The sequence below is a fragment of the Penicillium malachiteum genome (assembly GCF_028827825.1).
Source record: "Penicillium malachiteum strain IBT 17515 chromosome Unknown utg000005l:1.0-9002435.0:1.0-325561.0, whole genome shotgun sequence".
In the NCBI taxonomy this organism is placed as follows: Eukaryota; Fungi; Ascomycota; class Eurotiomycetes; order Eurotiales; family Aspergillaceae; genus Penicillium; species Penicillium malachiteum.
Window position 1 is genome coordinate 276,069 of NW_026643098.1, and position 14,493 is coordinate 290,561.

The 14,493-nt window shown below is 46.9% G+C and overlaps 5 protein-coding genes across 5 annotated transcripts; 3 read left to right on the forward strand and 2 right to left on the reverse strand.

Moving 5' to 3' along the window:
* Nucleotides 1-124: 124 nt before the first annotated feature.
* N7483_010006 (calpain-like protease PalBory) lies at nt 125-2,827 on the forward strand (the record flags this gene model as incomplete). The annotated part of the gene is made up of 4 exons (XM_057093433.1): nt 125-172; nt 226-590; nt 643-874; nt 923-2,827. 4 exons carry the CDS (start codon nt 125-127, stop codon nt 2,825-2,827), a joined length of 2,550 nt encoding a protein of 849 aa, XP_056942729.1.
* Nucleotides 2,828-3,046: 219 nt separating this feature from the next.
* Nucleotides 3,047-6,040, forward strand: N7483_010007 (uncharacterized protein; the record flags this gene model as incomplete). The annotated part of the gene is made up of 8 exons (XM_057093434.1): nt 3,047-3,146; nt 3,198-3,298; nt 3,355-3,482; nt 3,547-4,427; nt 4,702-5,248; nt 5,304-5,382; nt 5,463-5,610; nt 5,667-6,040. 8 exons carry the CDS (start codon nt 3,047-3,049, stop codon nt 6,038-6,040), a joined length of 2,358 nt encoding a protein of 785 aa, XP_056942730.1.
* Nucleotides 6,041-6,603: 563 nt separating this feature from the next.
* Nucleotides 6,604-7,947, forward strand: N7483_010008 (NAD-dependent epimerase/dehydratase family protein; the record flags this gene model as incomplete). Its single annotated transcript, XM_057093435.1, has 3 exons — nt 6,604-6,646; nt 6,713-6,874; nt 6,998-7,947. 3 exons carry the CDS (start codon nt 6,604-6,606, stop codon nt 7,945-7,947), a joined length of 1,155 nt encoding a protein of 384 aa, XP_056942731.1.
* Nucleotides 7,948-8,966: 1,019 nt separating this feature from the next.
* N7483_010009 (uncharacterized protein) lies at nt 8,967-10,088 on the reverse strand (the record flags this gene model as incomplete). Its single annotated transcript, XM_057093436.1, has 2 exons — nt 8,967-9,932; nt 9,984-10,088. The coding sequence occupies 2 exons, from the start codon at nt 10,086-10,088 to the stop codon at nt 8,967-8,969; spliced, it is 1,071 nt and encodes a 356-aa protein (XP_056942732.1).
* An 864-nt stretch (nt 10,089-10,952) lies between these two features.
* Nucleotides 10,953-13,091, reverse strand: N7483_010010 (uncharacterized protein; the record flags this gene model as incomplete). Its single annotated transcript, XM_057093437.1, has 4 exons — nt 10,953-11,696; nt 11,757-12,378; nt 12,519-12,852; nt 12,911-13,091. 4 exons carry the CDS (start codon nt 13,089-13,091, stop codon nt 10,953-10,955), a joined length of 1,881 nt encoding a protein of 626 aa, XP_056942733.1.
* Between the last annotated feature and the right edge of the window lie 1,402 nt (nt 13,092-14,493).

The window sequence follows — 14,493 nt, forward strand, 5'->3', positions numbered from 1 at the left end:
AGTTTAGTGGGGTATCCACTACTTTCGACTAGCGGATCGCGTTTTATTGAGGTGGGCCGAGGTCGTACAGTCGGTACAGTAGTTTCCAACCACCAAGGACTCGAACCGAGTCATTCCATCTGAAATGTCTCGACCAAGTGGGACCCAGAACTCTCATATTTCCCAAGCAAGGGTAACTGACGTTTCTATAATCATTCATGTTCTCCCAGACTAACCAGCAGTTAGAGGGCCGAGGGTGAGATCGCTAGCGCGACCTCTCAAAAGGCGGCACTTGATGCCGCCATTGATGCCGTGGAGCTTTACATGAAAGCCTTGCGCCTGGCATCCACAGACGACAAAAAGATTATAGATTCCAAATGCAAGGAACTTTTGACAAGGGCTGAGAAGATCAAGACTGCTCAAGATTGGCAATCGGCCGCCCGCCCAAAAACATTTCCTGTGTTGCGGCCCCCCACATCCAAGCGACGACTTACCACGCGCGAAGAAATCATTTTGCTCGAGGACGCGAAGATCAACGGCTTTATTTTCCCGCCATGGGGGTCCCCACCTTCTGCTGTGGAATTCCTAGCTCACGAGGGCCAGCCTTATACGTATGCGTTGAGAATACACTGATTATGAGAACCTTGACTGACAATTCATCAGGGACTCGCCAGATTTGCATCTCTCAAAATGCCAATATAATATTTTTGCAGGATGGAAGAGGCCATTAGCTTTACTAAATGCGGGGGAGGAGACTGAGCAGACAGCCTCCAAGGTTGAACCTCTCATGGCCGTTACAAACACAGTCGATCTCGTGCAAGATGTCTTAACGGATTGTTCTGTCGTTGCCAGTCTTTGCGCCACGACTTCGCGATCGGAGCGTGGCTTGGGTACGGTATGTTATCTATCTCTGCTGGAAGTTTGGGGAGACTGACGATTCTAGCACGCTTCACCATTAATGTATCCATGCGAAAATGATTCAAGGATACCGAAGTTGTCGCCTTCAGGAAAATACATATTCTCTTTCTATTTCAATGGGAGTTTCCGAAAAGTTGTTATTGATGATCGGCTTCCATCTTCCAATACTGAACGATCATTGCACGTCATTGATCGTAACAACCCCAACTTCCTATGGCCGGCCCTGGTGGAAAAGGCGTACTTGAAGATCCGTGGAGGTTATGACTTTCCTGGAAGTAACTCGGGGACAGATCTCTGGGTGCTCACTGGCTGGATCCCGGAGCAGGTTTTCTTGCACCATGATGATGCTACCTCTGATGAGATATGGGGCAGGCTATACCCATCATTTTCAGGTGGAGATGTGGTGCTTACTATTGGCACGGGGAAGTTGACAGAGCTTGAACAGCAAGGTCTAGGATTGGTGAGCGAACACGACTATGCGATCTTGGACATGAAAGAAATCAGCGGACGCCGCCAGTTCTTATTGAAAAACCCCTGGGCTGGTGCAGAACCGGCAGCCCAGATTACCAGGGCTGATTCGAAGGAGCATTCATCATCACACTCGCTCCTCTCACCAGGAACATTCTGGATGGACTGCGAGCAAGTATTGCAGAATTTCGAGAACCTCTACCTTAATTGGAACCCGGCCCTATTCAGATACCGTGAGGACATTCATTTCACCTGGGACCTTTCACAGGACCGTGTCATTGCTGGATGCTTCGTCAAAAATCCGCAGTTTTCGGTCCACAGCGATGCTGGCGGCAAAGTATGGCTTCTTTTGGGAAAGCACTTCAAATCAGACCACCTTACCAATTCCGAGGCCGAACAAGGTGAAGGAACAGGTTTTATCAGCATTTACATATTCCAAGCGAATGGCAAACGGGTCTCTCTTAGCGATGGAGCACTCCATCGTGGACCATATGTGGATTCTCCAAATACGCTCATGAGACTCGATATGCCTCCACGAACAACTTACACAGTGGTAGTGTCAGAGCAATCTCTGCCATCAGCCAGTCAGAACTTCACCCTTTCCGCATTGTCCAGCTCTCCAGTTTCGCTCGCACCAGCTCGAGACAAACATATTTGCTTGAAGAAAGCAAGTGGCTCCTGGACTCCCTCGACCGCTGGCGGCAATGCGGAGTCGGCTCGATACTCGTGTAATCCACAATTCAGCCTCCAAGTCTCAGAAAGAACTGATGTATCCATTCTCCTTGAAGCGAGTCATCCCGAACTTGCAACACATGTCAAGCTTTTCTGGTCTAATGGGCAACGAGTCTCGAGAGTGCGAAGTCGGGATATGATTGCGGAGAGCGGTGATTACCGTCGAGGATGTGCACTAGCTGAAACGAGATCCCTCGAAAAGGGAGTGTATACTATCGTTTGCTCGACTTTTGCCCCGGATCAGCTTGGGCGCTTCACTCTCTGGGTATCGTCTGACATTCCTTGTGTGATACAGCCCTTGGCTTCTGAATCTGCTGGTCGCCGAGTAACCCTATCTAGGGTGGGAGTTTTACTTCCAGGAAAGGACCGCATGTTGGCATCACTGAATGTATCACGCCTGACTCGCATCAAGCTGATCGCAAGAAATAAACGATCGACTATTGGTTCGCGCTCTGTCGCACCTTCACCTGTATTGATGACCGTGGAGCGTGGACAAGGACCCTACAAAGAGACTCTTGCCGCGTCTGAGGATGGGTCTCACTGTGATGCTGCATCGGGAGTTCGAATCGATGATTTTGACTTATCACCGAGTCATGATCCACGGAGTAGAGTGTGGATAGTTGTTGAACGAATCGGAGGTCCTGGTGGTCAAGTGGAAGATCATTTTGAAGTGGAAGCACTCGCCGAAGAACGAGTGGAAATTGGCGACTGGATTGTGCAAGATGCTTGAAAACAACCTCTTACCTAGAAATTCTGGTAATAAGAAACTACATTTCACAGTCCTTGCCTATGGTATAGTCACACTAGCTTTATATAATAGTATGCCGATAAGCCTCTTTATCTCCGCACGGGCGGTGGGATTATCCCGAGCTCCAAACGTCATCTGGCCTGCACTGCTTTCCCCACTTTCAACCCTCCAGGCCTCCTGAATAACAATAACAATTCCACAATGGCAAACATCCCTGCCAGTCTACGATCTGCCGATATTGGGCGATTTGTCTTACGCGCGGCCCAAATCGAGAAGGTCAAGCCAGTCATTGCTTACTGGTGTAAGTATTGCCCAGGCACCGCGACCAAGGTCCCAAGCTAAACACAGACAGGCAACTTCTACATTGTGAACCAAATCATTGAGAGAGGGCTACATGTCTCTGATGACGAAACCAAATTATACACCACAGACCTGGTGGATAAACTCGAACAAGTTCGTCGGACTTTCCAACCCCTCCCCCGCTCGATACCGACTGACAAGGGAAATAGTTCAAAACCGATAACCCGGACAATGAAACAGTTACCGATGTCATCGCAGCGAGCGCATATGTGGAGCAGTTTGGATTGGAGGTCTTTAATCGTGCCGAAGCAGCTATGACTGCCAACAAGGTCACTAAGTGAGCTTCACGTTCTAATGGAGTAGCTTGCTTCATACACATGATACTTATACATTGGCTCTAGACAGACAGGCGATACTTTTCAAGCTGCAGCAACTTTCCTCGAGCTGTGCGAAAACTGGGGAGAGTTAGATCCGGAAATCGCCGGGCGCATCAAATTTGCGAAATACCATGCAATCCGCATTGCAAAAGCGATCAAAGCCGGCGAAGATCCGAATGCAACAAACCCAGCTCCAAAGGAAGAAGAGGAGGGTGAAGCTCAGATTGAAAGCTCAGATATACAGGCCTTTGATGAATCAGTGGCAGAGCAGGCCTCTAAGCCCAGACAAGCATCTGTTGAGGAAGTTCCTGACGAGGCCGACCGTCTTGGACGACATATGGCTCATCAATCTTCACTGGACGAATCCTTACATCCATCCCGAACATCTTCATTGCCTCCTTCTGGCGCTCCACTAGAAATCCCCTCTGTCCCTCTCAATGCACCTGGCTCTCCTCCACAGAGGATGGATATCGACCACTCTGGAGGCCTGGAGCTTCCTTCTACCCCAGGCACAATTGGGAACTCATCCTCTATTCCTCAGCTACCTGATACACCTGGATTCACCAAATCTTCGACAAGTCCTCCAACCAACACCTTTCAATCTTTCCCTCCGCCACCCTCAAACCTATCTAGCGCCAGTCCTGATCCCGCCTCATTCTACGATACATCAACCGCTAGTGCACACATTCCCGCCCCTGCAGCGGCAGCAGCGTCCCCTGCACCGTCATCATTCGCTCCTGCTCCTGTACCTTCAGTGCCTTCTACCTCAAGCCAGCCATCTCATTCAGTAGATGATAATTCTATCGCTCTTGCTCAAAAACATGCCCGATGGGCCGTATCTGCACTGACATTTGACGATGTCAACACTGCGATCAAAGAATTGAAGAATTCTTTGCGTTACCTTGGTGCAGAATGATGGGATCTGAGTTGACTTACTAAACTTAGTTGAATATGCATGTGTGTTGTCTGTGAATTTCCAATAGCGTGAATATACCTTTTTATTGGAATAAAACTTGGGTGTTTTTCAAGGTCCTGTTATATCATTCATTATAAAGTTATAGCTTAATTGAAATCTATCTGAGAGTTGTTTCGAAAACAAGTGATAAGCAGGTCATTGAACTGCCCAAGTGGATTTGTTTGTTTTAAATTCAGGCATAGATAGCTCTCACTTCAATCCAGGCTTCCATCGTGACTTCTCATCTCGTCCCATCTCACTTCTCATCCGTCCTATCACCTTCACGTCCGATTATTCCTCCTCTCTCTTTACGTCCGAACCCCCCTCCATCTCCAACCATCTCTCCAATCGTCTCCCCAACTATCTCTCGAACCATCTTTCGAGCCCCCTCTTGAATCCTCTCTTGAACCCTCTCCTGAACCCTTTCTTCAACATGGCACCCACACGCCATGAAAACAAAACCAAGCACCTCACAAACCTGGTGAGCAGCGGTGCCTTGACCAGCACCAGCGACCTGGAAGTCTTTCGTGACTTTTTTGACATCAAGACTGAGCACTGGCATGAGTTTTGCCAGCAGCTCACCAAGAAAATTGAGAACCGTCCCTCCTGGATTGAGCTCCAAGATGATCTCCACCGACTCACCTGTGCCAAGGTCTTCCTCAAGGATCACGGCCACCAGTATTGGGGCAATGAAGAGAACCGGGCCAAGTATCTTCTCGAGGATCGAGTGATGCATGATGATTGCTGTTTCTTCCCCGAGAATGAGCAAGCGTATGTCGTTCCTCACTCCGCCTCATCCCCTGAGAGTTAACTGACGATAACATAGCCTGGAGAAGGGTCTGGCTGTACTGATCCAGAGGATGGCAGAAGCCCATAATAATGTCCGGATTACGACTCATTTTATGGTGAGTACCGTGTATCCACTTGGTCAAAAATGACAGTGCACATAATGGCCTCGGTGATTCTGCTACTAATGCTCTCACAGACTAGCGCGACCCAGCAGGATGGTTCCGATGCATCGACTAATGCAGCAACGAGTGACAAGTCCACTCCAAATGAACTGGCAGGAACGAAGAATCATGAATTCCCGAACATCGCCTCCCAGAATGATGATTCCCATACTGCGGATAACAGTCAGATCCCCAATTGAAGAGCTGAAAATGTTGAACTCACATTGATATAAATCTAGTTGTTGCAAACTCCAGCCCTGTTCGCCGAGTCCAGATGATTGCCAATCATTTCCAGGTCAAGAAGACCTGCAGCCCGCCGGATGCCGTTCGTGTTCTGTTCCAGACTATCAGTTCCCCTGATACGATCAAGCAGTTCGCTGAGAAGTGCATGTCAACCCAAGTGACTCCTCATGGAATTGATTTCTATGTTTTGGCTCCGAATCACCGTCAGTATGCTATTATCAGTATCCCTTGGTCAGCCGATAAGCATCATCTCTTCAACTGTCTGAACGATAATGATTTTGTTGCACTGATGATCCTCGTGAACCATGCGTGGGCTATGCAAGAGAAGCTGGGTGTATTTGAAATGTCGATTCCTGCAACCCTGAACTAAAAGATTTGATACAGGGCAGTCACATACTGTGACCTTTTTTACTTTTATTCTTTTGCCCTGAAGTGTTGTTATTCCTTATTTCTTTTATCTTCTAGTTTGTATTATTATTATTATTATTGTTATTATTAATTTTCTTTTTCCTTTTTTTCTTCAGTAAGAATCCACTGTGATCTGGACCTTAAGCCCCCCCCCAGATCAATTTACTTGGATCTCGGGGCGATCGATACCAGAACCATGGTTACTAGTAGAAACACGCAAGTCCGCCCTTCAAATGTTCCGATCCCTTTTATTTTTTTATGATGATAATTAATTTTGATATCCACCTGAGAAACTATAGATCAACGGCGTCGCTAGGCGGATGAAAAAAAATAAAAATGGAGAGGAATGGAAAGATCTTCGCGAATTTTCTAAAGCATTGAGTGGGGACTGACTCTCTTTCCCTCCCTTCCCTTTCCCCCTCCTTTCTCTCATTCCTCCTCTCTTTTCGCGCGTTCACCCTTTGGGCTTTTTAGGGGGGTTCTCTTTTTTGATTTATTTATTGGATTCCCAATTATTTCTTAATCATGGCCGATAAGAAACCTTCAGTCCTGATTATCGGTGGTCTTGGTGTGCACTCATAAAAAAAAGAATACCCCATAAGCTATGTTGTGTTCCGCTAACGCTAGTTCATAGGATTCATCGGCCGGCACTTGGCGCGCTATATCCATGAGAACAAGCTTGCGTCTGAGGTTCGTTTGGTCGATAAAGTCCTTCCAGAGCTGGCTTGGTTAGCCCCCGAATTCAAGGAGGCTTGTTCCAAAGACAAGTTCGTCCAGGCCGATGCCAGTCGTGAACGTAAGTGGCGCCCTCCTAAACACCAGAAACAATGGATAGGAAGAGAACAAAGAATATAAATCAAGGAACAAAGAGAGAGAAAAAAAAAGGCAAAAACCGGTTTTAATAAAATCTCTCAATTAGAACACCTCCCGCGCATTTTCGATCGAGCTAATGGCGAACAATTCGACTACGTGATCAACTGTGGCGGAGAAACCCGTCATTCCCAACCCGATGATGTCTACGAAGTACGAAGCTGTGGTCTCAGTATCACTCTCGGCAAGGAGTGTGCCCGTCGTGGTATCAGCGCATACGTCGAGACTTCCACCGCACACGTTTACAAGAGTGGATCCTCTCCGCGCAAGGAGACCGACAAGATGCAACCGTGGCACAAGCTAGCCAAGTGGAAATTGAAGGCCGCTGAGGAACTGCTCAAGATCCCTGATTTGCAGTACTGCGCTCTACGCTTGCCCCATGTCTACGGTGAATACAACCCTGGTTACTTCGCCATGGCGATCTGTTTGGCTCGCGTGCACCTGGAATTGGGTCAGGATCTCGAATTGCTCTACACAAAGGATGTCAAGGTCAACACACTGCATGTCAAGGACGCTGCCAGTGCCCTTTGGCGTGCTGCGGAGTGGCGTGCCAGCCTGGGTAAGCTCGACAGGACTGACCCGACCATCCCGGAGCTGTTCAAGGACCCCGACATGCCGGTCGCCTTTAATGTCGTTGATCACAATGATACACAGCAGCAACACGTGGCCAACGCTCTGGCTGAAGTGTTTAACCTTAAGGTCTCGTTCCTTGGTTCGCTCGCCTCTCAATTAGCAAAGATGAAGCTGGATGATGTGGTCGATGATATGAACGAGGTCAGTCTGCAAGAATGGGCGGATCTAGTTGAAAAGAGCAACATCGTTCGACCTGGTCCTATCGGACCTTTCCTTGAGCGTGATGTTCTCAAGGACCAGGATATGTCGATTGATGGCTCGTACTTCGAGAAGACAACGGGTTGGAAGCCGGACCATGAAAAGTTTGATGCCGACAGTATCCGCGAAATGGTGGACAGCTATAAACGCATGGGCTGGTGGCCATGAACTCGCTCAAGCATCTCCACATAAAACAAAAGGAGAGTTTCATGACTCTCTAATCTTTCTTTTCTCTCTCATTTTTCTTCTTCTAAAACGATTTGTTCATCCCCAATGATCTACAACAAATCTCCCCATCTCATTGCATCGCACATGTGTCCAAACAGTTGCCTTTGCACCCTCCACGATCCCCTTGATGATTCTCAAGTCTCTCATCCCTTGCCCCGATCTACACTTCCCGCTCCCCTTACTCTTTCTCAGCTATCTTAGGGTTTGGCAGGCCAGTCCAGCATGCTGGATCTGCTTCTGTACTGTAATGATCCTTTGGTTGGGACTTTTTTCTTTCTTTTCTCTTCTTCATGCATATATACCTTCTTTTTCTTTCGTTTTCTTGATTGCATCTTGCATTTTGAGCCTTCCCCATTTTCATCTTTTCTCTTGATACTTTTCTAAATCTTTCGTTGAAATGGCATCGGCTTATGCTGGCAAATCCTTTTGGATATGTATGTATTCTAGATCAATAAACTACGTAAGATGCAGTTCACTGTCCGCTTTTTACATGTATACTTGGGACTTCGATGTTGATACCCTCCAGAGCTGAACTAAGAGCAGTATGGATTCTATACACTTTATTTCATGGATGTAGTGAGGCTTACTAGTAGTAGATCTTAGGATACTTGGATCACACTGGCAGCTGAAAGCCATTTGTATTTGAAAGTATTAGATATCAGTCTCCATCCCACCACCATCCAAGGAGAAAAGCAAAAGCAAAAACAAAAACAAAAACAAAAACCACAGGGCCAGAGCACAATTTAGAGGCCCAAAAGCAAACCCGAATGCCAAAACGCCAAACGCCATGCTAAAGCACAAAAACAAAAGAAAAAAAGGAGGGACAAGACAAAGGAAAGAAAAAGGAATGAAAGTGAGAAAAAAAAGAAAAGAAAAAGCCAAATGAGGGTATAAAAGAAATATAAAAGAAATATAAAAGAAAGAGAAAAGAAAGAAAAAAGTGAGCAAGCTTTCTTCAATCAAGCCTGCAAGGCAATCTCAATCTGATCTAGGCCAACAACCTCCCCTCCGCTGAGGCTATCCTCTTCAGTAGGATCCTCAAGGTCAACATCGGTCACCTCGTACAACCAGAGGTTCTTTGGGTCCTGCACCTTGTACTTGGTGCTCACCTCACTCTGGTACCACATCCAGGGAGTGAGGAGACTGGTGTCCTTTGTGGACAGAGGGTTTGGAAGCCAGTCTTCAATGACCTGCAGGAGTGTCTCCTCGTTCAAATCGAAACGAGTCTGGCGGATGACATCTCCGAAGTAGTCCATGTAGACCAGAAGGGGGTACCCGGTTTCGAAAGCCTGCCTATCCACGATGATGAGGGGCTTGTAGCACATAGCCCGGTGGATGTGTGCGGCGCAAGATTCAATCATGTGAACCTTGTCTTTGTACCAGAGGTGAGGCTTCAGGTACTTGTTGACAGCCAACTGAGCCTTGAAAAGGTCGCGGCGATACTCGGCCTTAGGTGGAACGTTGTCATAACGAATGCTATCGGTTTCCGAGCGATTGATTGCAGGGCCGGCGAGCTCAGGGAGAGTAAGGAAGATGTTCTTCCAGTCGGCCATCTGGTCGGTACCGCCGGGGTAGTACACGGGGTCGTTGATGACAATCCACTCCTTCTCAGCCTGGAAGTAGTGACCCATCGAGACCCAGAGGTCCATGAGCATGTTGTGCTCGTGATTGTTGGGCTCATAGTAGCTTCGAACCAGAGGAGGGTAGTAGTTTCGGGCCGTCCAGAGCGCGTTGGCCACGCCGCGAACTTCCTGAGGGCGCCACGGCTTGAGGACCTTGTTAATATCCTCGATGGTTAAGTGGCGGAAGCTACTGTCGACAGGATCCCACAATCCGCGAGGAATAGTGGGCAGCGAGAGGTACTCTGGAATGAGCCGGGCGCGCTGCTCGGCGGCGGGCTCAGCGGAATTCTTGTTCCAGCGGCGCTGTGAGATGGTCAGTAAGTTTTTTTTTAAGCGGGGCCGTGAGTAACCTACAACCAGCCACGGCTCAACTGGGAGCTCACCCCAACCAGGAGGCTTGGTGGCACAAGCTGGCTTGTAGGGCACGTTGAAGAGGTTCATGTTGGTCATGGCACTCATGGTTGCGGTGTCAATTGGATTGGTAAAATGGGTAATCAATGTGGAATAAGAGTCTGGACAAACGATAAGAATGGAATTGTAACTATCGAACAATAGAAAAGATAATTGGAAGGGGTGGGGATGAAGGGAAGAGAAGAGGGTGAGGAGGGAAGTGTGGGAAGTAAGTGAGAGATGGGCGAAGAAAAAAGTGGTCACGACTTTCAATGTAAACAATCGACGTGAACAAACAAATGACACACGCGTCTATAGCACGAGTCAGCTACTGAGAATTTTATTGTTTCTATGGACCTTGAATCTATTCTTTTTGAACAGCTGAAGCCTTTAACATTGTCATAAATTGAATATGTCAGTTTGACTGATAGCCCCATCTATAGCTAGATAACGTCACAACATGTTATATCTATTCTCCTGACTAGAGATGCGTAGCTCTATGATCTAGAGAGAGAACGCTTGCTCCTTGGGACATTGAATGCCAGACTTTGACTCCTGGTGATTCTTGTTGTGGTCCAAATGTTGTCTTTTTATAGTACTGTCCACCGGGGTGGCCCTATACAGACATGACACAGCAAAACAACTATAATCTAGGTAAACCCCTATCAAAACGAGCCAATAGTGCAATTTTGATCACTACGCTCTTGTTGTACGACAATAATTGAAACCCTGATTAGAAAACACGCTAGGTATGGATTATCGAATTCAACAAAGTGGTATTGTGCAATAAATCAACTGTTGGCTACAATATTGGATATAAACTTGAAGCTCAAAAAAGAATACTAAACAAAAAAGATCTGTACTCGTGACTCCTGTTCCAGCAGAATAATCACTCTTGTACTGACTCAGGAATAACCCGGGCCTGAACGTGGGTCAAGTCGCCATCTGCACTGACGCAGGCATCGTCAACGCAATCTCCGCCTCAAGCTTCGTCAAAATATCTCGTGCCATATTACTAATGCCACCAAGATATCTCAGGGCAAATAGTAAGCTCTTAACACTTTCCTGTCCACTTCCCTCGGAGCAAACAAGCTGTGTGGTAGGAGCGCTGAGGAATCTCGCAACAATGCATATTGCACTCGCAAGAAAGACATGCATCTTGATAAAAGCCATTTGAGGTAGATTCTGCACCAAGGAGACAACCTCGTTTGCCGCCTGGTATGCAGTCTGTTTATAGGTTAACGAAACCATTTGGTCGTCCAGTGTTTGCCAGGGTCTTTCTTCGGCTGTCTCGCTTAGCAGTACGCATGTACTATAGGCTAGAACATGGTTGAAAAAGATCATGGTATCATAATTTGGCTCCGCGGATTTGGAATCATGGGGCATTTGATCTTGTAGCCTTGTCTTCGTGATAGCCCCGGCAGCTGTCGCTAACCATTGGTGCCGAGCCCAGAATCCCTGTGATTCTATCTCGGAACCTGGAGGAGAGACGGACTGTGAGAGGCGTCGATGACTTATGCAACGGCCGAAGAGACTTGATAATGCAATGCATTGAGAGAAAGGGGGAAGTGTGATATAGTTCTCATTATTACTCATGACGTCCGAAAGGAAACCCATGAGTACCGGTCGTTGACCAGTCTGAAAATCAGCCTCGGGCATTGGGAGGCGGGCATAAATCTGGGAAGATCAATCAGCAACTATCTTCGGGGCGTCAATAAAAGCTTTTCTTTGACTTACGACTTCTTCTTGAAGCATTGGGGGTCGATGATTCAACATGCTGGAAAGTCGATCAAGAACAAACGCGGCCCAGATAGTCCGTCTCATTTCCTCTACTTCGACCCAACTCCTATTCTGACCATTGGTCATCTGCGTTGCAGGAGAAGGACCAGGTACAAAGGATCTCGGCGTTGGGTACTCAGGTGGGGAAGATACTAGACCAATTTGCATCGTTTGCATATCAACATTGAATATACCGGAGAGTTGAAGCAGAGTGAAGGCATGGCCACAAGTGAGAAGTGCCTCCTGCTCAAATTTCCGGAAGAACTCATAGTGGGCAAGGAGAATCCACGCTTGGATCAGTTCATAATCTATCCAGTTTCGGGGACTTCTGGGCCTGGTCATCCATGGCAATCCAGCTGATCCCTGCATTTCCTGGATTTCAAGCATCTGGCGAGTCCGTAGATATAGGACTTCGGATATTTCACCGAATTCAGATGACATGGCAGCAGAGACAGCTCGCATTGCTAACCGTAAACAGACACGAGTAGGCGAGATATTGTCTCTGTTGACCCATGTGAAATAGTGATCTCTATTAATCATAGGCACCATAGGGTTCACTCGGTCAAAGTAGATAAGATCTCTATTACAGTATATAATTAGCTCACTTTCACTTATCGTTTCATGGGGACTGCATACAATTCTGTCAGAATGTGGTCAGATATCTGTAGACCATCTCCGGAATGTTTCCGATTTACAGGTATGTTAACAGATGATGCAGACATAGCAGAAGCCGGACGAAGATCGTAAAGGTTGGAACTTGGTGAAAACACTCCATCATTTGACCAAGTGCTAGGTACATACCCAGCTGATACAGCCGACAACCTTCGATCAATTTGTTCATCTGAGATGGAGATGGAGCGCTCTGCGCTTGAAGCAAACTCAGACCTTTGCAACGCGTCGGCATCCAACCCACTTGCACCTGCACTGTATGCCCGGAGATCACCTGGCATCTCATACTCTGGACTCGCCTCAACAGACTCAAGGATCTGGGAGTCTACACTATTCGATCGAGTCTGGCTGGCCAGCTGGTTCTCAATTATTGCTGAGAGGTTCCCTACGCGTCAGCCATTACTATATCATCTTTGGGGAGTATATGAAGGGAGATAACTCACCCACACGAGATCTGAGTTCCTTAAGCTGACCTTTCTTTGGCCCTCTAGGTGACCTCTTGTCCACAAATACACATTTCCGACCTGAATCGGAGCATACACCACACTGAGGACGTACCCGATCACATCGTGCTTTGCGACGACGACATTCTTCACAAGCTAGTCCGGGTTGCTGTCTCACCATAATGTGTGTCAATACTATGCTTGGAAAAAGTGAAAGATAAAAATCAAGTGATCATCAGGGGTTTTGTTTCTTTTTGCATGAGAAATCCCCCGTTTATACGAAGCCCGCAATGCATATATTTAACTACAAGCCAAGACGGTAGCAAACGCATGGACCAACGGAGATCGGCAAGGTCGTGGTCCCTATCTGCAGTGATCCACAGTATATGAGGTATCAAGGCTTGCAATAGTGACTTTGCCACGCGATTAGTAGGGACATGAGGGGGGAGATGAGCGGGATTTTGAGGGAAAATTCCGGGAATATTCATGCAATGTGATGCCGCACACATAAGCCCACATGGCAATAAAGAAAATTGATTGGATATAATTCAACTTTACTAAACAAATTTGATATTGTTGAGGCCCCGGGGGCCGGAATAATGTTACTTTGTACTAGTACTGAGTAGATGTACTTCATAAATGGAGGGGGAATATACAGTGGGGGACGTGCGTCTAGTGCCTGAGACCAATGATCAGCCTAAACCTTATATAGCAAAATTCAAGTGTATATGGGATACTATTAAAGTAGCTAAGTTCATTATTTTACAGTTTTCTAGTATTTCTGAAACGAACTCCCACGAGGCCGCATCCTGAAACTCCCCGCAATGCTATCGTTGAGGATCGAATCCACATTTATCGTATAGCCTATTTTCGGAATGCGAGATTCAATCGCCACCGGCCCCAAACATTGCGGACGGTATTAGGCTCAAACGTCAGCCTACCTCAACATTTTCATTCATGTTCTTTTTCGTAAACTTCGTTTTCATGTACCGATGAATACATTGAAGTTCAAGCCGGTCATCTAAACTATATTAAAAGTCAACTGGTTGACATTGATGCGGGTGCGGCACAAGGGAGGCCTGATCTACAAAAAACATTAGAATATGACAAAGATATAAAAAACTTGAATTGATCTTAAAATAACTAAAATAAAGTCAAGGTCTGTGCTAGTGGGTCTAACAAAGATAGCTCCAGAATTTGAATTGATTTCAACAAAATCTGAGCTCTGAAGCCTCGGTTACGCAAATTAACCGAATCTTCCAGGTTCGAGGTGGCTCCAGTATCAATTTGATATTGCTTGCAATTGGTAGCTTCAGACTGGAAAATGCACTTAAACTTGATCTCTTGTCTCATCTGAGGCCTAGTGGAGCATGTATTTACCTTCCAATGGATGTTGCCACTGCAAGCACGATAATTCGTAATAGCATCATGTATACCTAAACGGGGCGTTGGTCGACCTAAAAGTTTGCCTCTTGCGCAACATGAAACCATCTAATTGGCCCGCACGGAGTACTGGGAATAGATCTACATCCCTGGACGGGATATATGAGCTATTCTGAGGTATTCATAGAACTGAGGTCAGG